Below are 17,476 nucleotides of genomic sequence, written 5' to 3'. Positions count from 1 at the left end.
AAATAATCCGTAAGAAAGTGTGTGAATAAAATAACTGATTTTTTAGGCGAGGTAGTGCGATCTAGGAGCCGGTGCGATATCGGCAACCTTACCCTATATTAATCCTCTCTTCTCTCCCATCGTTGAATTCGTCATTTACCTATAAATACATCGAAAAGTTTCGCTGTTCTCTTCAGGGTGGAAATTTGATTCCGGTGAGACGGTTTGAGGAACCGCGAAGGGCTTCCTCTCTTCTTCGTGATCTCTCGCTCCCTTGCACCTTAAGCAAGTCTTACACTTACTTACGGACTTACGTCTGGAACGATGCGCGGAAGGAAGAAGCCGGAGCGACTCGTGCGCTAATCGTTCTAATGAGATCATACTATATTATTCCGACTTTGCTAATCTTTATTAATCTCGTTTTCATCTGAGGCATATATTTCCGCGGTGACTCCGTGTTTCGCGAAAATGAAATAACAAGCGTCTTCGCGATAGGCCTCTGGCGTTCCAATTGACATAATCATTACATGATATGAAATCATGATATGATCTCTCTCTGATCCCATTGTTAAAGATATAACATAAAAAAGGCTGCAACTGTGCAAAAAAACAAATGATTTCGTTGTACAGATAATAAACTCGAATAATGTTCAAGACTTTATGCATTCACTGATATACGTTTATATTTAAAATAACGGTAATATAAATGATAGTAATTTTTTTTGTAAAAAGATTAGTTGAACATTGCAATACATTCTATCTTGTTAAATGTTCATTTAGATTGCTAATTTCTAAAGAAATATCAAGTGAGTCATATCGATAAAAAGAAATAAGAAAAGGAACGATAATTTCTTAACTTTGGGTAACTTAAACATTTGTTTCACGTTTTATCATTGTAAATTATAGAGATTCAGTAATTCTTATTCTCTGAAGTCTTCAATTATATGCTTATTAAACTGTCAATAATTACCAATAATTATCTAGACATAAGATTATGTGGAAGAATATTTATAGATGCATTTTTATATATAGGTGATTTTATACGAGTATTTTACAACCAGACGTGAATAAGAACACATTGCATGGTGCGATTACCTCGAAGGCGTTATGAAACGAAAGTAGAGTATATGATATTCGCTCCGCGATTGAGGTAACGTTCTGGAACACAGGCGAGCCTGAATCACGACGATTCACGGCGCGACGTGCCGTTTGATCTCGCTAAGATGCCCACTAAACACTATCTTAACCGAGGCAGCGTATCCTCCACGAGAGTCGGACTTTCTAATCGGTAACTACGCGCGCTGCTCGATATCGTCGAACAACATTTTATCTCTTTTCAGACGAGAATATGGACATGTATTTCTCGATCATTACAATCTCAAGGATTGAGGCTGCAGGTAAAAGCGGCAATTCGTTGAGAAGATGCACAAAGGCATTCGTGGCTTCTTTTGACGCGAACACAGATTTTTATAACTACAAAGGTTACAAAAGATAAATCAAATTCCCGAGAAATACAAATTATAAAATAAACGATATTAAATCTGAACCAGTGGATAATCACTGATATCAGTGCCAAGTATGCTACTGGTAATCAGTGAGTGAAATGTGAATTTCCTAACTTAGCTAACCTTTATTATGTGATTTAATTAATCTTATTTTAGTGCATAAATTCAATGAATATAGTATTAGAAGATTGAAATTAACATATAAATATCAATATTTTAGGATAATGCTCAAACCTTCTTTTTTTAAATTAAACTTCACTGATTATCCAGTGCCAAATAGGGGAGACCGGGGCTGATTGTCACAATTTTTGATTATTAGAAAAAAGTAGGTGCCTGATTTTGAAATATTATATACGTTACGATATAGCTACTTCCTTTAGGTATTAAAAAAAATATTACTCGTGAATTCATCATATCATAAAAATAAGTTATTTAATTTTAAATAAAGCTGCGAAAATATGACAATTAACCAACTCTATAAAGCTAGTAGGACTAAATCAGCAGAATCAAATCGGACCTATCGAAATTTTTAGTACTCATTTTGTACTAAATTGTACCATTAATGATAATTTTGTACCGTGTGCCATTTCGAAAAAAATTGTGGCGCTGCTGGCTTAATATTAAGCTAGCAGGACCAATTCAAACTAAAAGATAAAAAGAAAAATAATATCAGAAATCAATACGATTCAATTTGTACTATTTTGTACTGCCAAAAACAATTCTATATTACATCATTTTCAAGAAAACAATGACGTTGATAATATTTAAGCTGAAATAAAAAAAAAACGAAATGAGGGAAGATATTAAAACACAACTGAATTTGTACTAATTTGTACCATTGAAAGTAAGTTAATATTTTACATGTTTTTTCTCCTTAAAATGACTTTATTAGTATATACTTACAATCTATTCTACGTCAAATCGTACACCTTTGAAACATCACTTTATTTTATTTAATTTGCTAATATATTCTACACATAATATATTCTATACATAACAATAAGATACGTGTTTCGTGAGAAAAATGTGAGATTTTTTTGTAAAGTTATTGATGCTTGTAAGTTGCGTAAATTTATAAAAAACGTCGCTCATGGTACATTCAAATTATCATATCGTTGAAATAATTAGTCGTACAAAAAGTATGTAAGATTTTCCGAGATTAAAAGTCCGATTTTAAAGATCTTAAATTGATCTATGGTTGGATTTTATTTGTTATTTATTATTTTCATATAAATAAATCATTTTCCATTTGTTTACAATTTTTATGAACATTTTTCATCATCAACTCATCAATTAAAAAATTTTGTAAAAATATCATATTTCCATTTCAATTATGATAACCCTGAAAATTTCAAAATAGAACTCGAATAGACTGTATAGTTAAAAAATTCAAATTCTATTTTGAAAATTTCACTTACTTCATAATTGAAATGGGAATACGATATTTTTACAAAATTTTTTAATTGATGAGTTGATGAAAAATGTTCATAAAGTTGTAAACAAATGGAAAATGATTTATTTATATGAAAATAATAAATAAAAAATAATCCAACCATAGATCAATTTAAGATTTTTAAAATCGGACTTTTAATCTCGGAAAATTTTACATTTTTTTTGTACGACTAATTATTTCGACGATATAATAATTTGATTGTTCCATGAGTGACGTTTTTTATAAATTCATGCAACTTACAAGCGTTAATAACTTTACAAAAAAAATCTCATATTTTCCTCACGAAACACGTGTCTTATTCAGCTATCTACAGTAAAAAAAAGAGATTTTTCTGCCGTGTCTTGTTTGAGTTATAAGTATTTTGACAATCAACCTCGTACGACAAACCTGCAGCCCCGGTCTCCCCTATGTCACTGGGTGATTAGTGAATAGTGGCATACTTGACACTGATATCAGTGATTATCCACTGATTCAGATTTAGAGAGATAGACTAATGGAAATTAGCGTACATCATGCGCAATTATTTCGTAAAAAAACTTTATCGTAACTAACGATTACATTAGAGATACAAAATAAACGATGTATGTCTAGACTATTTTTTAGCCATCATCAGCAAACGCAAATACAAAAGAGTGCTCATGATATATTAAGCCTTAAGATATATTAAACCTTAATTTTTGTATTTGTGTTAGTTGTGATGTTGGCTAAAAGATTAGTCGAATCGTACGTCGCTTATTTTATATCTCTAATGTAATCGTTAGTTACGATAAAGTTTCTTTGCGAAATAATTGTGCGCGGTGTACAGCGCTAATTCCCATTACAGTCCATTTCCTTTATTTCACAATTCTTATAATTACGCCATCGAACAAAATGTGAAGAATTTATCTCTGAAACACATCAGAATCGGAAGCTCACCATAACTAGTAATCTGCGTCAATAAAAAATGACTTCAGGAAATGAGATCAAGTAAAATGTAAAAGTGAAAACGATTAAAGTTTCCATTTAAAAAGAGACGTGAAATATATATAATAATAGAAATATGATGATTCAATTATTTAGAAATTTCCAAGATGAAACAAATCTATATATTCATGCTTGTATCGCTTATGATTTATTTGTTCATACAACAGAGAAAATATAAATAAAGTATAAATAAATTTTTTCAAGTAAATTTATAAGGAGAACTTAATAAAGGGACAAAAGAGAAAGAAATAAAACGTGCAGTAGATAAGTTATATTTTCTTTTGCTCGGGAACGATGCAATGTGCCGTGTCTTGGGTATACTCTTGGTTGTTCCTAAGAGCGTGCACCGGCGGCAAGGTCTTACATCGCCAGGACGTCGGACACGGCACCGTGTCTGTATATACGTGTGTGTATATACGCGCCGGGCATAGAATTACCAAGGCGCGACTTACCTGGACGCATCCTCTGTGACCAATTATCCCGCTAACGAACCCCGCGCTCTCGCACACCGCCGCTATCTAGCCTCCGCTCCGCAGTCGCGTCTGGCCGGGCTAATTAATTATAACAATGTCGTTAATTTTACGCGACCGAGTCGAAACGTTACTGACCGAATCGGGCGCGAATTCTCTTCCTACACAGTAACTTCCATCGGTTCGCTCTCACTATTCAAAAATCAGAGAGATTATGAGAAATTTCATTTCGATGAAAGTGATATAGATAATAACTGATTAAAAGATGCTATCAAATAATTCAATATTTTTTAAGATTAGATTTTTTATGATTAAAAGTATTTTTCACAGTACTTTTATTTTTTAGACGTCAACATTTATTTTTAATTAAGGTGCACATTTTTAATATTAATTTTGCGTGAATATTTTATATAGGACTAATATAATGGAATAATATTAATTTCCAAGCTCAAATTTGCAAAACAATAAAAAGTAACGGATAGGTCAGCTATGAGCATATAATTAGGTCACAAAGTAAAAACTAATTTATAAAAAAAATCAATTTCAAAGAATATTAATACTAGTTTTTCAATAAATAGATAATGTAGGGACGTTACGACTTAATTGTCTTTCTTAACTAAATTAAAAATTTATAATAGAAAGTAAATTAAGAGATTACGAAATACATAATAGAATAGAAAAAGATCGAAGTGTCACTAATTTCACTCTAATAAAATTTCCAATTGATATATATTTATATTGCTTTAATGTATTAATCAATAATAGAAAGATATAATACAATTTATTTTGCATTCTTCCTTCTCAGAGAAATTTAATTATCTTAATAGAAGAAATATATACACTTATTGTTTTTAGTGAATTAGGATCGGTTGTTCCATCTTTGTGTGTGTGTGTGTGGATAAACTACGTAATAATTTATCTAATGGATAAACAAAAGAGTAAAAGAGTTAAGAGTATAAACTGGAGTTTATCAAAAAGTGGAATAATTCAGCGCGCGCCTTACTATAATATACATATTTAATACATATTTTGTGAATATTTAAAGTCCATCACTTGTCACGTACAAGTGACGTTTTGCTGATAGATTTATGCAAGCACATACACACACGCGCACACACGCACTAAAGGAAAACCGGAAATGTTTGCTAATTCATTCTATCGCCTTCTACCTCCCAAGGACAAATAATTAAGAACGTAGCATGCGAAACGAGATCATAATGAAGGGAAGCTCGTGATGTAGCAGTTATAATGTAGAAAAGCATGGTCCGCTATCGTTATCCCTTGGCCTTAATACCACCGCTTGCATATCTTGTCGGTCTTATTATTATAATTACCGTCATTATTCGCCACAAAGTCGCTCGTTCCAAACGTCGTGACTCACGTCTCGCGAGCATCGCAAACGAGAATCCCTCGCGATCGATTCCGCTGCGCTTTCATCGGCGATATCAACGCGCCTCATCCCATGTAAAAAATGATCCAGATGAAACGTAACTTGTAGAGCCTTCATTCATCGATCAACGTTGACGATCCTTCGATCATTATTTGCAATCATTATCTGCGCTTGTGTGAAGCTTATTGGTCAATACAGTGTGCGACTTACATATTCTTCTTTTACATCTAGAATCATACTGCTTAATTAGTATATATGTCACTTGAATTAGTTTCTGCATTTTGATCAAACACGTTTAACTGAGTAATTACAAAGTAAACGTGAAAATTACTTGTTATTATTTTTATTATAATACTCGGCAATGAAATAATAACGAATCATTTCCGCATTTTTTGAGGCAGCACGTACAGTAATATAAAGTTATGTAATGTGATGTAAACCGGTATATTGAAGCAAAACAGAACACATATCTAATTATAGAAATAAATATAATGGTCAGTAGACATACATCTCCAGATATGTTTATGTTTGTGAATACTTTATGGCTATTCTGCATCTTACTGTTTTTATGCAAGTTTTATGTAATGCAACTTATTTTCACGAGATTATTTGTTTACAATAATTTTTTATTTTTTTTATATTTTACAATATATTAAATACTTAAACTTATATTATTGTGTATTCTTTCATGTTATTTATTTTTTATTATTTTTATAAATATTATTTGTATGTATATATAAAGTTTTTAAAATAAATAAGAATTTAGTTCTTCGAATTAAAATTTTAAATTTTTACGTACAGATTTGATATAATGTTATAATGTAAAGTCAAATAATAAAAGTGATTATTTTTCTATTGAAATGCACGGCAAGATAAAAAATATAATATTCTAGATTTCTTACAAATTTATATTTTTGCTTTTTTCATCAGCCATTTGAAACTTATCACAATGTTCAAAGTCTACGAATGCTAAAGTGTTTTTGCAAAGTCACTGCATCGCGACAGTGCAATTATGAGTCACGATCAGTCAATTCTCTTTGGCATAATCGCGTATCATGCTCCGTTCGACTCGTGTCTCATCGCCGATGACTCTACGTTAACTGTGCCTTGCAATTTTTCAGGAAAAATCGCGAATTTTCGTTTGACTCATCGCGCGCGAACGATGGATCCTTAATTAAACCGCTTAAAAGACCGTTAATGATGACCCTCCGAAACGTTGAGTCGCGCGACGTCTTCGGGATTACTAAGCAACTGTATACGCATAATGACAAGCGGAAATGCTTGTTGCAAGAAAAACGTGCACGGAACACCTGATGGTTTGTTGCCACAATTATAATGCTTTATACTTTGTACGACTATGATTAGGAAGATAGACATCTTTTTCGGAAATTGCTGCTTTGCGAAGCCTTTGTAAAATTTAATGTGTGAACAATCTTCTGTGACTAATGTATTCTGTACTTTAACTTAAATGAGAAGAAATATATAATATATACAATATATATATCTCATATACTTTTTAGATCTTGGACTCTCTAAATATTGCTTATATTACAAATAAGCAAAAATAAATGTCGTCATTTGTTTAAGAAGAGATTAAAAAGAAACTTGAGGAGTTAATATTTCCTCATCACTCTCTCTCTACGTGTTTCACTACATACCATTCTCAGATTCCCTTTTCCGACTCGCGCACATTCCTGAATCCTTTTTACTCGCTTCTTCGCGAGCATAGTTATTTTCTCGCGATCTTCCCATATGAGTCGCTTGCTTCTTATTGAGATGCAATGTCGAGTTGTCTAACATATTATTTATTCTCTTTTTATCGCATTGACTAATATTGACTAAATTAACCTGTTTATGAATATTTATCGAGCTTTCTATATACAAATAAAAATTAATTTATTTTGATTAAAAAATACATGTACAATTATGTTTAAAAAAAAAGCAACTAAAAAATAAACAAGGTAAACAAAGGAAAAATAATCAAAACATGATGACGCGATAGAAGATTTTATTTTGCTTTTTTTATTTATAAATATAAATACAACGGTTATTTACCTAATATTGACAGATACATTATTATTGGAAATTTGCAACATTGTAAACGATTCGTTACTTCATTTCCATTTAAGTTTCGTACAGTTTTCTTTCTCAATGCTCTTTAAGTTTTAATGTCGCTAACTTTTCCTGGGGTTCTTCACGCACATCGAAGATAATGCCGCACGTCACGGCTAAGTGCGAATCGATCAATCGTTGCGGTTCACGCGTCAACGAGGATGACATCGCGTCGGTTCTGCGACGTAATTACCGTGGCGACTGGCAACGCGACCTATTAAAACTAAATCAACTTCTCATTAGGCGCGGCAATAAGCCAATCTGGCCTCTGAAGACCCTCCAGGCGGCATCTTTTTGCGAAGCGCTGTTTATGCAATGTTAATAAACCGTAAACGCCGTGCTCACTCTTTCGTCACAAACAGGACTTTAATTAAGAGAATCGAATATTTCAGTGACTTATGCTCGTATTTATAGTTAGGTCTTATATTTAAGCCTTCCTTAAGTTTATCTTTAGATACTTTATAGCCAATAAAATACGTAGACTTAGGCAAAGTAACCAAAGAAAAGTGGCAAAGAAATTATTTGGAATTTTGCAACAGTAAATTTTCGATACCTGTACTCACACAGAAAGAACGGTTTCGTTGAAGTATTTAAAAATTTAACTAGATACACAGATCTAAATAATCAAGTAGAATGCTAGAATGTCAATCTTTCTTGCAACATTGCTTATTATATGAGTTTTCTACATAATTATTTGGATGGTCCAAAATTATTTTCAGATTCTGTATTTTATACTTAAATTTGAGATATTTCAGCAAAATCATTCGTTGCGTGCTGTGTCACACAACGAATAACATATCCTGCAATGATACTGGAATAGAAGTACCTACTAATTTACTATTTATAAAATTTTATATACAATACTAGAAATATTAAGAATATACTGCAAAATATAATCCTCGGATTAATTTATTTTACTACAGAGCGTCATTAAATTTAAATTTCAAGTTGTTTCTGAAACAGCGGACCTTTCTAAAAAGCAATATATGTGTATCTTAGATATCCAAATACTTTAATTCACGATGGAGAGAGAGCGATGCCGTACAACATCCGTTCCGTTTGAAAGGATTAAGAACGAAGTCATTTCTGCCGGTTCTCTCCATATCGATGATCGCGAGGATTTGTCCTGTCGAGAGTTGGCACTCGGAACGCGTCGTGCCATGCCACGAAGGAATAGCCTGAGCAATGAAAATTCAATGACGCGAGCAATTTGAGCTCGCGGCGAGCTCGCAAGCTGCAATCTGAAAGTATAAACGATAGTTGTGTGCTGCGCGCGCGCGCGCGCACAGGCTTTCTCTCTTTCTCTCCCTTTTCTTCCTCTCCTCTCATCTTCGTTGTATTCGCTTGGTGTTTCTTGCTCTCTCCATCTCTTTTCCCTCGTTGCTCTCGCGCTACCACAGAGAGCTCACATATACCGTATGGTCGCTCGGTGGTTGGCTCGCACAGAATAATCGCGTAATTTGCGTGTAACGATGCAATTTGTAGTTATGGCGACCCGGCTCTTTTTCCGTCTTCATTTTTTCCCCTCTCCGCTCTTCGTTTTTTGCTAGTACCGACGACAACGACATCGGCAACGACAGGACTAACGGCAGCGACAACGACGACGTCGAGCAACCAAGGAGCTTAAGCTTTAAAGACGAAAAGGGCTTGTAGATTTAGTACGAGCATGAATCGTCTTTGATCTCTCTTTGGTGAGCTTACTTTCTCATTTAGCATCGAAGAGAAGCCGGAGTCGCGATCGTTAGTTTAGGAGTCGCGATAATAACTTTAATCTTCATTACGATCATAATTTTGCGCATTATATATAAAACGAAAAGTAGGTACTTTGTACTCTGTACAAGTACAGGGATTAAAAGATTTTTAGATATAATTAATACGAACTTAATCACGTACATCGAGCAAGATATAGAAAAGAGTTGCTGAATGCATATCGGTCGTCTAAATCATAAACCTTACTCTTTATATTATTATAATTATTATTAACGTACGTTGAAATAAAACTGGCTTGAATGTATTAAATAATTAATCTTTTTTTTTCAATGATTATTAAAATTTGTTGTTAATTATTAATAATTGCATCCAATATTTATAGGTATATATATTTTATCAAAGTCTCTTAATCTGTTTCACTAGATTTGTAAGAGTGATCATTTGATCTCGATATCATGCGCCGAAAGACGCATTTGATGATTTATTCTTTACAGTTCACGGCGAAGACTCATGCTTTTCTTCTACGCGATTATTCGTGTTACCAATACCGCGTCCTCTATTTCGACGACGAGACGGATATCTCCGCAGAAAAAGATTCTTGCGCACGAGAGAATGAGAGTATTAGTAAACTCTCGCGATTGACTTACGGACCACGGCGGGCAAAACCACCTCTTTATCTCGATTCGAAAGTTCGTGCACAGCGGGCGTTCTGTTACGATATAAATTGCTGACTTAGCTGCGCTAACTATTTATCTATATACACGTCGTGCCATCGATCGTAATAGTCGACTTTGCTACACCTAAACCTCGATCCTCCCAGCAAAGTGTGCATATAATCCTTACGAAGTACGCGCGTTTTCTTACGTCGTCAAAGTTCCTATCCGCGCGGATTCCATCGCCATTTATTGTAATAATTTCGCGCGAATTTGTGATAGGGAAATTGCATCTAATTATTAATTAATTACGCATCCCATCGGAATTCAAGAAAATAATTTAAATCGTATATTAGGAATTATCAAGTGTCTATTATGGGCATCGGAATTCTTTCCGATGTAATATTTTAATGAATTTAATATCTAATAATTAAAACTGACATAAATATTTATTTATCTAATACTTTATATCGTTAACTTTTCTCCTAAATACAAGATTCCTATATGATGTAACTTCGAAGTACCTTTTTCGTAGCTATCATACAATACATCTTTATTAGGATAAACCTGTTAATGTAAACACCTTCCTTTTATAGATACCTTCGATTTCGTTTCGCCGATGTTTGCACGCAGGTGCGAGCGCGCATTCTATCCGGCAAGGGTCCGTTTTAATTAAAATCAACCGCATGGCCCCAATCACCTTTTAACCTCTGGTACCAGGCGCGCGCTGGCCGGCGCTGGTCTTGCTCACGTGCGTGTCCCACGTGCCTTTACGACGCGGAATTATTGCTCGCCTCGCTGTTTATTAAATTGAATTGTGTCGCACCGCGTCGTCACCCCGTGGCAGTGGCTCTTTATCGGACTCCTTTCTCCCCTGCCGCTCCATTACCACCAGCAATTAACTAACCGCTCATTAGGAAGCCGCGTGCACAACCATTCACGCGCCAATCAAAGAACGGCCGACCTGTCGGCTTGCCAGGATCATTATATTGCGCTGCGTTTCTCTTCACTGTCTGCAGTTTTCCACGAACAAAAAGATGACATCCTGTATACGGAAGACGTAAAATGATTAATAAATGTTTAAGAAAGATAAAATAAGAAATGTTATATTGCATGGAAAAAGAATAAATTGTTAAATAGTAAAAAAATCAATGTTGTTGCGTTAGATAATCTTTGCAGCATTTTAGCCAAAATTCTATCCCTCAATCTCAAATTTTTAACGAAAAGTTATTAAAAAATAAATCAGGTAAATATACACATTCAAATTATTTTAATACTTGGCTGACATCTAATTAATTGCATATTATATGAATTTATAAACAACATTATACTATTTAATTTGAGAAATGGATATAAAATCAATTCTTTCTTAACGATAATACGTGGTGGAAAGAATAATTTTGCTGAAGTATTTAAAAATTTACATAAATACATACAAATTTGGAAGTATAATTTTGTTGATTCATTAAAATAATTACGTGGGAATCTCAAGCATCTTACATAATTATTTTGATAACAAAATTATTTTCAGATCTCAAATAATCTCAAATTATAAAGATTTGAATTGTTAAAGAATAGATTATGTTAATATGCACATTCAAATTATTTAAATACTCGACCAAATCAATTAGACTGACATCTAATTGATTGAATATACTATGAATTTGTAAACAACATTAAACTATTTAATTTGAAAAATAATTTCAAACCAATTCTTTTTTAATAATAATTCGCTATAAATATCTAACTAAATTTTCAGATATTTTAGCAGAACCTCCTTTTCGTGTAGTTTAGAGAAAATCTTACTAAATTTTGCAATTCTGCATTTCGCGAAATTTTCGAGATCATCGATCGCATCAACTCCAGAATGATATCGGGATATAAATCCGGAATAATGCGGGGAAAACTCAAGGATCGCCTGTACCGCAGGGTAATGCGGCGAAGCAGAGAGAGAGAGAGAGAGAGAGAGTAGAGAGAGAGAGAGAGAGAGAGAGAGAGAGAGAGAGAGAGAGAGAGAGAGAGCGCAGAGTACTCGATCTCAGCAGGACGGCTACTAATAGGATTTTCGTGATCAAGTCCGTCGGCACTTTCGACTCGGCTGGCTCCTCATTCCTATAAGGAGGCAGCCAAGTATCTGTCTATATGAAGCGTCGCGCGTGTGTGCGGCCACCATTGTGCCAGATCGTGCATCCACCGTAACTTAGATCCGCGCTCCCTACGTTGACCTCAAGGTGCATCGGTCTCGTTGCAACGTGCATGTTACAGAATTTGCGTAATCACGTATCATCGGTCCAAGCCTCCCCATCGTTCTCCATCCACCTTTCTGTTCTCCTCTCCTCGTTCCCTCTGCTCGCGCTACGCAATCTTGTCGTTCCACACGTGCACGTTTACGTGGTACGTACGTGCGCCGAGAGATGTATCCAATAAACAAGAGAAACTTACCATACCGTTCCATAAGCATTAGTCCCGTCACGTTTATGGTCGCTCGTACACGCTCTATCAATAAGAATCTGCGTATCCGTCTACGTACTCGGATGGATCTTGATTTCAGCACGTGGTAGCTAATCGCTTATCTTTTATGTGTCGATCGTGCACTTTTCAAGTACCGACCGTGCTGTCTTTCGTCATTACATGTATTGTATGTTCACGCGTGAATTAACGCGAACATAGGGAAATATATTTTTGCTGTCGACAAATAGTTAATGTTTTTATGCTAGGAGATTGGTCTCGTGAGATATCTAATCGTACATGACATTAATGGAGAAAGTACGATTGATGTATTAAAATCTAAATTGGCTGTAGAGAGAATTTACAAGAGGAAATAGATTTTTTGTAATGAGGACATTTCAATAAGAATTCGTTCCGCGACAGCGAATAAGAGAAATATTCACATATAAATTATCATTAAGAAGTACGATAGTGCCTTGAGTATTAAAAAACGGAAGACTAATATTTTTAAGTAGATTTAGGAGTGTTTAAATATATGATTGAAATTGAATTTAAATTTTAATATATTTTTCGTTCTTTTTTTTTCCAGGATGCAAGAGTTTCTTCAAGAGGAGTGTGAGGCGAAATCTAACGTACTCGTGTCGAGGGAGTAGAACTTGTCCGATCGACCAACACCATAGAAACCAGTGCCAGTTTTGCCGCTTGAAAAAGTGCCTGAAGATGGGCATGCGCCGGGAAGGTATGCACTGTACTGAACCCTTTCTACGAATTTATTAGCGATTGATCTCCACTGGTGATTACATCGAGATCGCTGAAATGTATTGACGGCAATACTCGAAATTCTCAAAGAAAAATATTACAAGTTTCAATTTTTTTTTTAATTTCAGAAATATATTAATTAAATTGTTTGTTCAATAAAAAGTGTTTTAATACGATACTTTTATTATTTAACATATTATTTATAACTTTTATATTTTAATGTATTTTCAAAATAAATTTTTGTTCTTTTATCGAAATTAAAATCTGGCATAATAAAATTATATTAAATATTAAAATAAAAAAGTTAAACATATAGAAACAATATTAAAGACAAAATATGGAATATAGAAAATTAGGGGCTTGCGATATTTTTTTCTTGAGATCTTCTGTAGCGCGCTTTTTGCAATGAAAACACTAAAAGTCATGGTCAAACGATGTTTCTCTGATATATGAAATGAATCTTGAATGGATGTTGAAAATAGCACAACCTTTTGTACTTATACACGCGTTAAGGTCAAAGTGCACGAAAATATCTCTTTGTTCGCCGTACTGTTTTCTGGAAATAAATATTTTGTGATTCAATTTAAAGCAAGTATTATTGAAGGGAACATTTATATTAAATTCGATTTTATTTTATATTATTATTCAAGGAACGATGTCTTTTATGACTATTATCCATTAGGAAATTCCTTATTTCATTGTAATATTCGGAGAAATATTGTCAACAAAGTATCGATCCGATGATACATTCGCGACTCGCTGTGATCACCCGTTAAACTCTCCGTCACACGGTCCGCATATCGAGCTCCCATTTCTGATTCTTAATAATATGATCGAGCTGTGGAATTTCTGAATTATATATATTACATATAATAATGGGCAACACAATTTAAATATCTGGAATTACATATTATTGCATATTATACACTTATTTTAGGTGATAATTACAAGATATCCTCAAGTCTGATCCAGAGGAATTTTCAATTGCGATATAATTTTAATATTTAATTTAATATTATATTACACTTTAAATATTAAATTTATAATACTATAATTTTAATATTTAATTTAATAATATATTATGCATGTTATTATCTATATACACAGGATCATTTCTACGAACATGCGGTTAGTTACTTTTGTTACAAGTTTACTGATTATATACGAATGTTAGATATATTCGCGACTATTAGATCTCCAAATTAGCTTAGTGATTCTGAATATATATATACGTGTTTTATTTCGGAAATGTCTACACCTGAGGACGTCATGTTTGGAAACTTGGCTTTCGGCGCGCTTTGCCGTGGCAGGAACTTTTAATTGCAGCCTGTGGAAAGGCCGGAAAGGTTCCCACGCCTTATCCCCGCCCGTGATTCCACGTTCCTCCGCTCTTGAACTTGGCTACTCGCGCCGCGCGCGATAACATCTGACCTTGTTCCGCCGCGCGCACGAGGAGAAGAGGAACGCGCTCTCTCGCTGGTCATCGGCTCTCTCGGCCTGCCCAGGTGTACAACCACTTCCGTCCGAGACGTGGCTGTCCGTCTGCCCCGGAGCGTGCTCGCGCCGCGCCGCGATCGTAAACCCGGTAAATCACGCGTTTTTACGCGTATCAGCCGCACGCGTCGACTTGCATGGATATCGACGGGAAACTCGAACAGAAATCGACGATTCTGTGACGCCAAGAAAAAATATACGAGACATAGGGTAACTGTGCCTATATTATTAATGTGCCTTTTAGCCAACTTGCTTATTATCGAATTAATTATTAAATATTGTAGCTTTAATTTTATCTGCTTGCAATCAATATCGGTTTTTCTACTATTTCTTTTTCTTATAATATTTCTTTAATCTAAAATGTTAATACTTTGTAATGGTTTTGACAAAAATAAAAAACATTTTTGTCCCTATTAGTGAGTCCTCCAAGCGGCGATGGCCCTATTAATGTGCTCCCAATTTGTGTGCCTATCCACATTTGACTCATTTTAACATATAATTACTAAAACAAGTAATAAATTTAAGCTAATTGTTTAAGTTAATATTACATAAATCATTCTTTCAATTATATTTATTTCAATGTACACTTTATAACACAACGTTCTCAGCACCAATACAGGGCACATTAATAGGGACAAGCTTAAAATCTTGTGGTACGTATTACTAGATTCACATAAATTTCTCATATTTTTTGAAAAATATTTAAAATACTTTAATACTCAAAAAATAAAATATTATCTTCGGTATCGTATGCATTAATAATTTAACTTAACAAGAAAAAATATTTTTTCTTATTTATTCGTGCTAGGTTTCTTTATGACTTATCGAAATACAAAAACACACTAATACAAACAGGCACAGTAATTGGGACAGTTAACCCTAGCAAGATTACAAGCAAGAAGTTGAATTGATTTGTTAGCTTTCCAACTCTAGTATTAATTGAAGTCTCACCTTTCTGTGCACTTTTAGAATAAAGTCATTAGAACAGCACATTATATTAACACTTATAGAACCAATAATGGTACCATTTTGACTCTACTAATCAATTTTTTCTTTATTTTTTGTATTAGATATGCAGTACAAAATATTATGCAGTGTGAATATAATAAAGATAATTCTAACGATACACAAATAATATCAAAATAACTTTTCACTAACCGAAAACAAGGATAGGAAATTATCAAATCGGCACCTTCAGCAGTCTTAATGGGGTACCATCGACAGTTCTAGTGTTTATTGACCAATCGGAAGAAAGAATTTTACGAACTGACCAATCAAAAAATGCTTTGACACATTTGTAGCATCAAGTGGACCATAGCCTTAATGGGGTACCATCGACAGTTCTAGTGTTAACAATAATAAAAAGACAAAAGGTTGTTAAAATAATACAGGAAATACATATTATTTCCCATATTTGTTTTGAATGTTGCTGTCATTTTAATCTCGTTTCACATTATGCTCTCAAGATAGATCTATTTATTGATTGCAAGACTTTATATTTCGAGATTACTTTACTTCTATTTTGCGAGCAGATTTTAGGATATCTACAGAATCAAAATCTTGATGATGTAATCTCTATATGAAAGGCAAATGCAAGCTTGCTTTATTTTTAAAACCGTAATTCCTTAAGTCGCTTAAATAATTTCTCACTACTATTTTTCATTACAAATTATCGAAGTCTTGAAACCGGAACAACTGTCCTTCATTTTGATCTGGCCTCTTTCATATACGAATCGCAGAAAGCGCATGACTTCCTAAAGGCACATTCTCGAATATCGTGAGGCACGTTGTACTTCACGAAAGAGAAGCTCGCGCATGATTATTCGCACGAGAGCAGGCAACTCTTCTGTCCGCGGCACAGTTTTTCCCACAGGAACGTAGGCACGAGAAGCGCAGTAAAGACGTCGCATTTTCTGTCCTGTCAAAGCGACATCCGCTTATTATCCGCGATGATGCCCCAGTCTTTGATAATAATTCGAGTCGCTCGCGAGTGCGGGGCACGTAACTCTGTGTACACTCACCTGGTCTCTGCCATATACGTTCGCACGAAAGATTCAGGAGAAGGAAAGAGGGAAAGAAAAAGAGTAGAGAAAGAGGACGAAAGAAGCAGAAGAAGACGAAGAAGTAGAAGACGAAGAAGAGGGCGAAGAAAAGAAAAGTGCATGAAGGGCCAAGGGCCGCGGAGGGAAAGGATGACGAGGGCAAGAGGGGGTTACCGGTACCCCCGGCAGGAGCGGCAGCAGCAGCAGCAGCAACGGCAACAGCAACAGCAGCAACGGGAGGAGGCAGAAGAGGCGAGAGGTCGTGGATGATGGAGGGGAGAGGGTTGAAGGCGCGCGAGGAGAGAAGGAACGAGGAGGAGTGACGGAGCAACGAGAGGAGGGGCGGGAAAGAGGGAAGAGGACTAGAGAGAAAGAGAGAGAGAGAGAGAAGGGAGGGAAGAGACGATGGTCCGAGGTCAGCGGGGTGCATGACCTTACCTCGGGGCCCCTTCCTTCCGTGGGGCCCTCGAGGCAGACAGGATGCGCTGAAGATTACCC

General features: G+C 34.9%; 1 protein-coding gene across 1 annotated transcript in view; it reads left to right on the top strand.

Moving 5' to 3' along the window:
• Window positions 1–17,476, top strand: part of svp (COUP transcription factor 2) — a gene marked incomplete at its 5' end in the record, with an annotated part of 135,192 nt that overhangs the window by 15,082 nt on the left and 102,634 nt on the right. Inside the window, one exon of the mRNA XM_018510211.1 lies at window positions 13,273–13,422. Coding sequence (XP_018365713.1) covers window positions 13,273–13,422 — 150 coding nt within the window. The remainder of the gene's footprint in view (window positions 1–13,272; window positions 13,423–17,476) is intronic.

The sequence above is a fragment of the Trachymyrmex cornetzi genome, unplaced genomic scaffold (genome assembly GCF_001594075.2).
Source record: "Trachymyrmex cornetzi isolate Tcor2-1 unplaced genomic scaffold, Tcor1.1 scaffold11, whole genome shotgun sequence".
Classification (NCBI taxonomy): Eukaryota; Metazoa; Arthropoda; class Insecta; order Hymenoptera; family Formicidae; genus Trachymyrmex; species Trachymyrmex cornetzi.
Note: the sequence above shows the minus strand (reverse complement) of the source record. Positions and strands in the feature narration are given on the sequence as shown.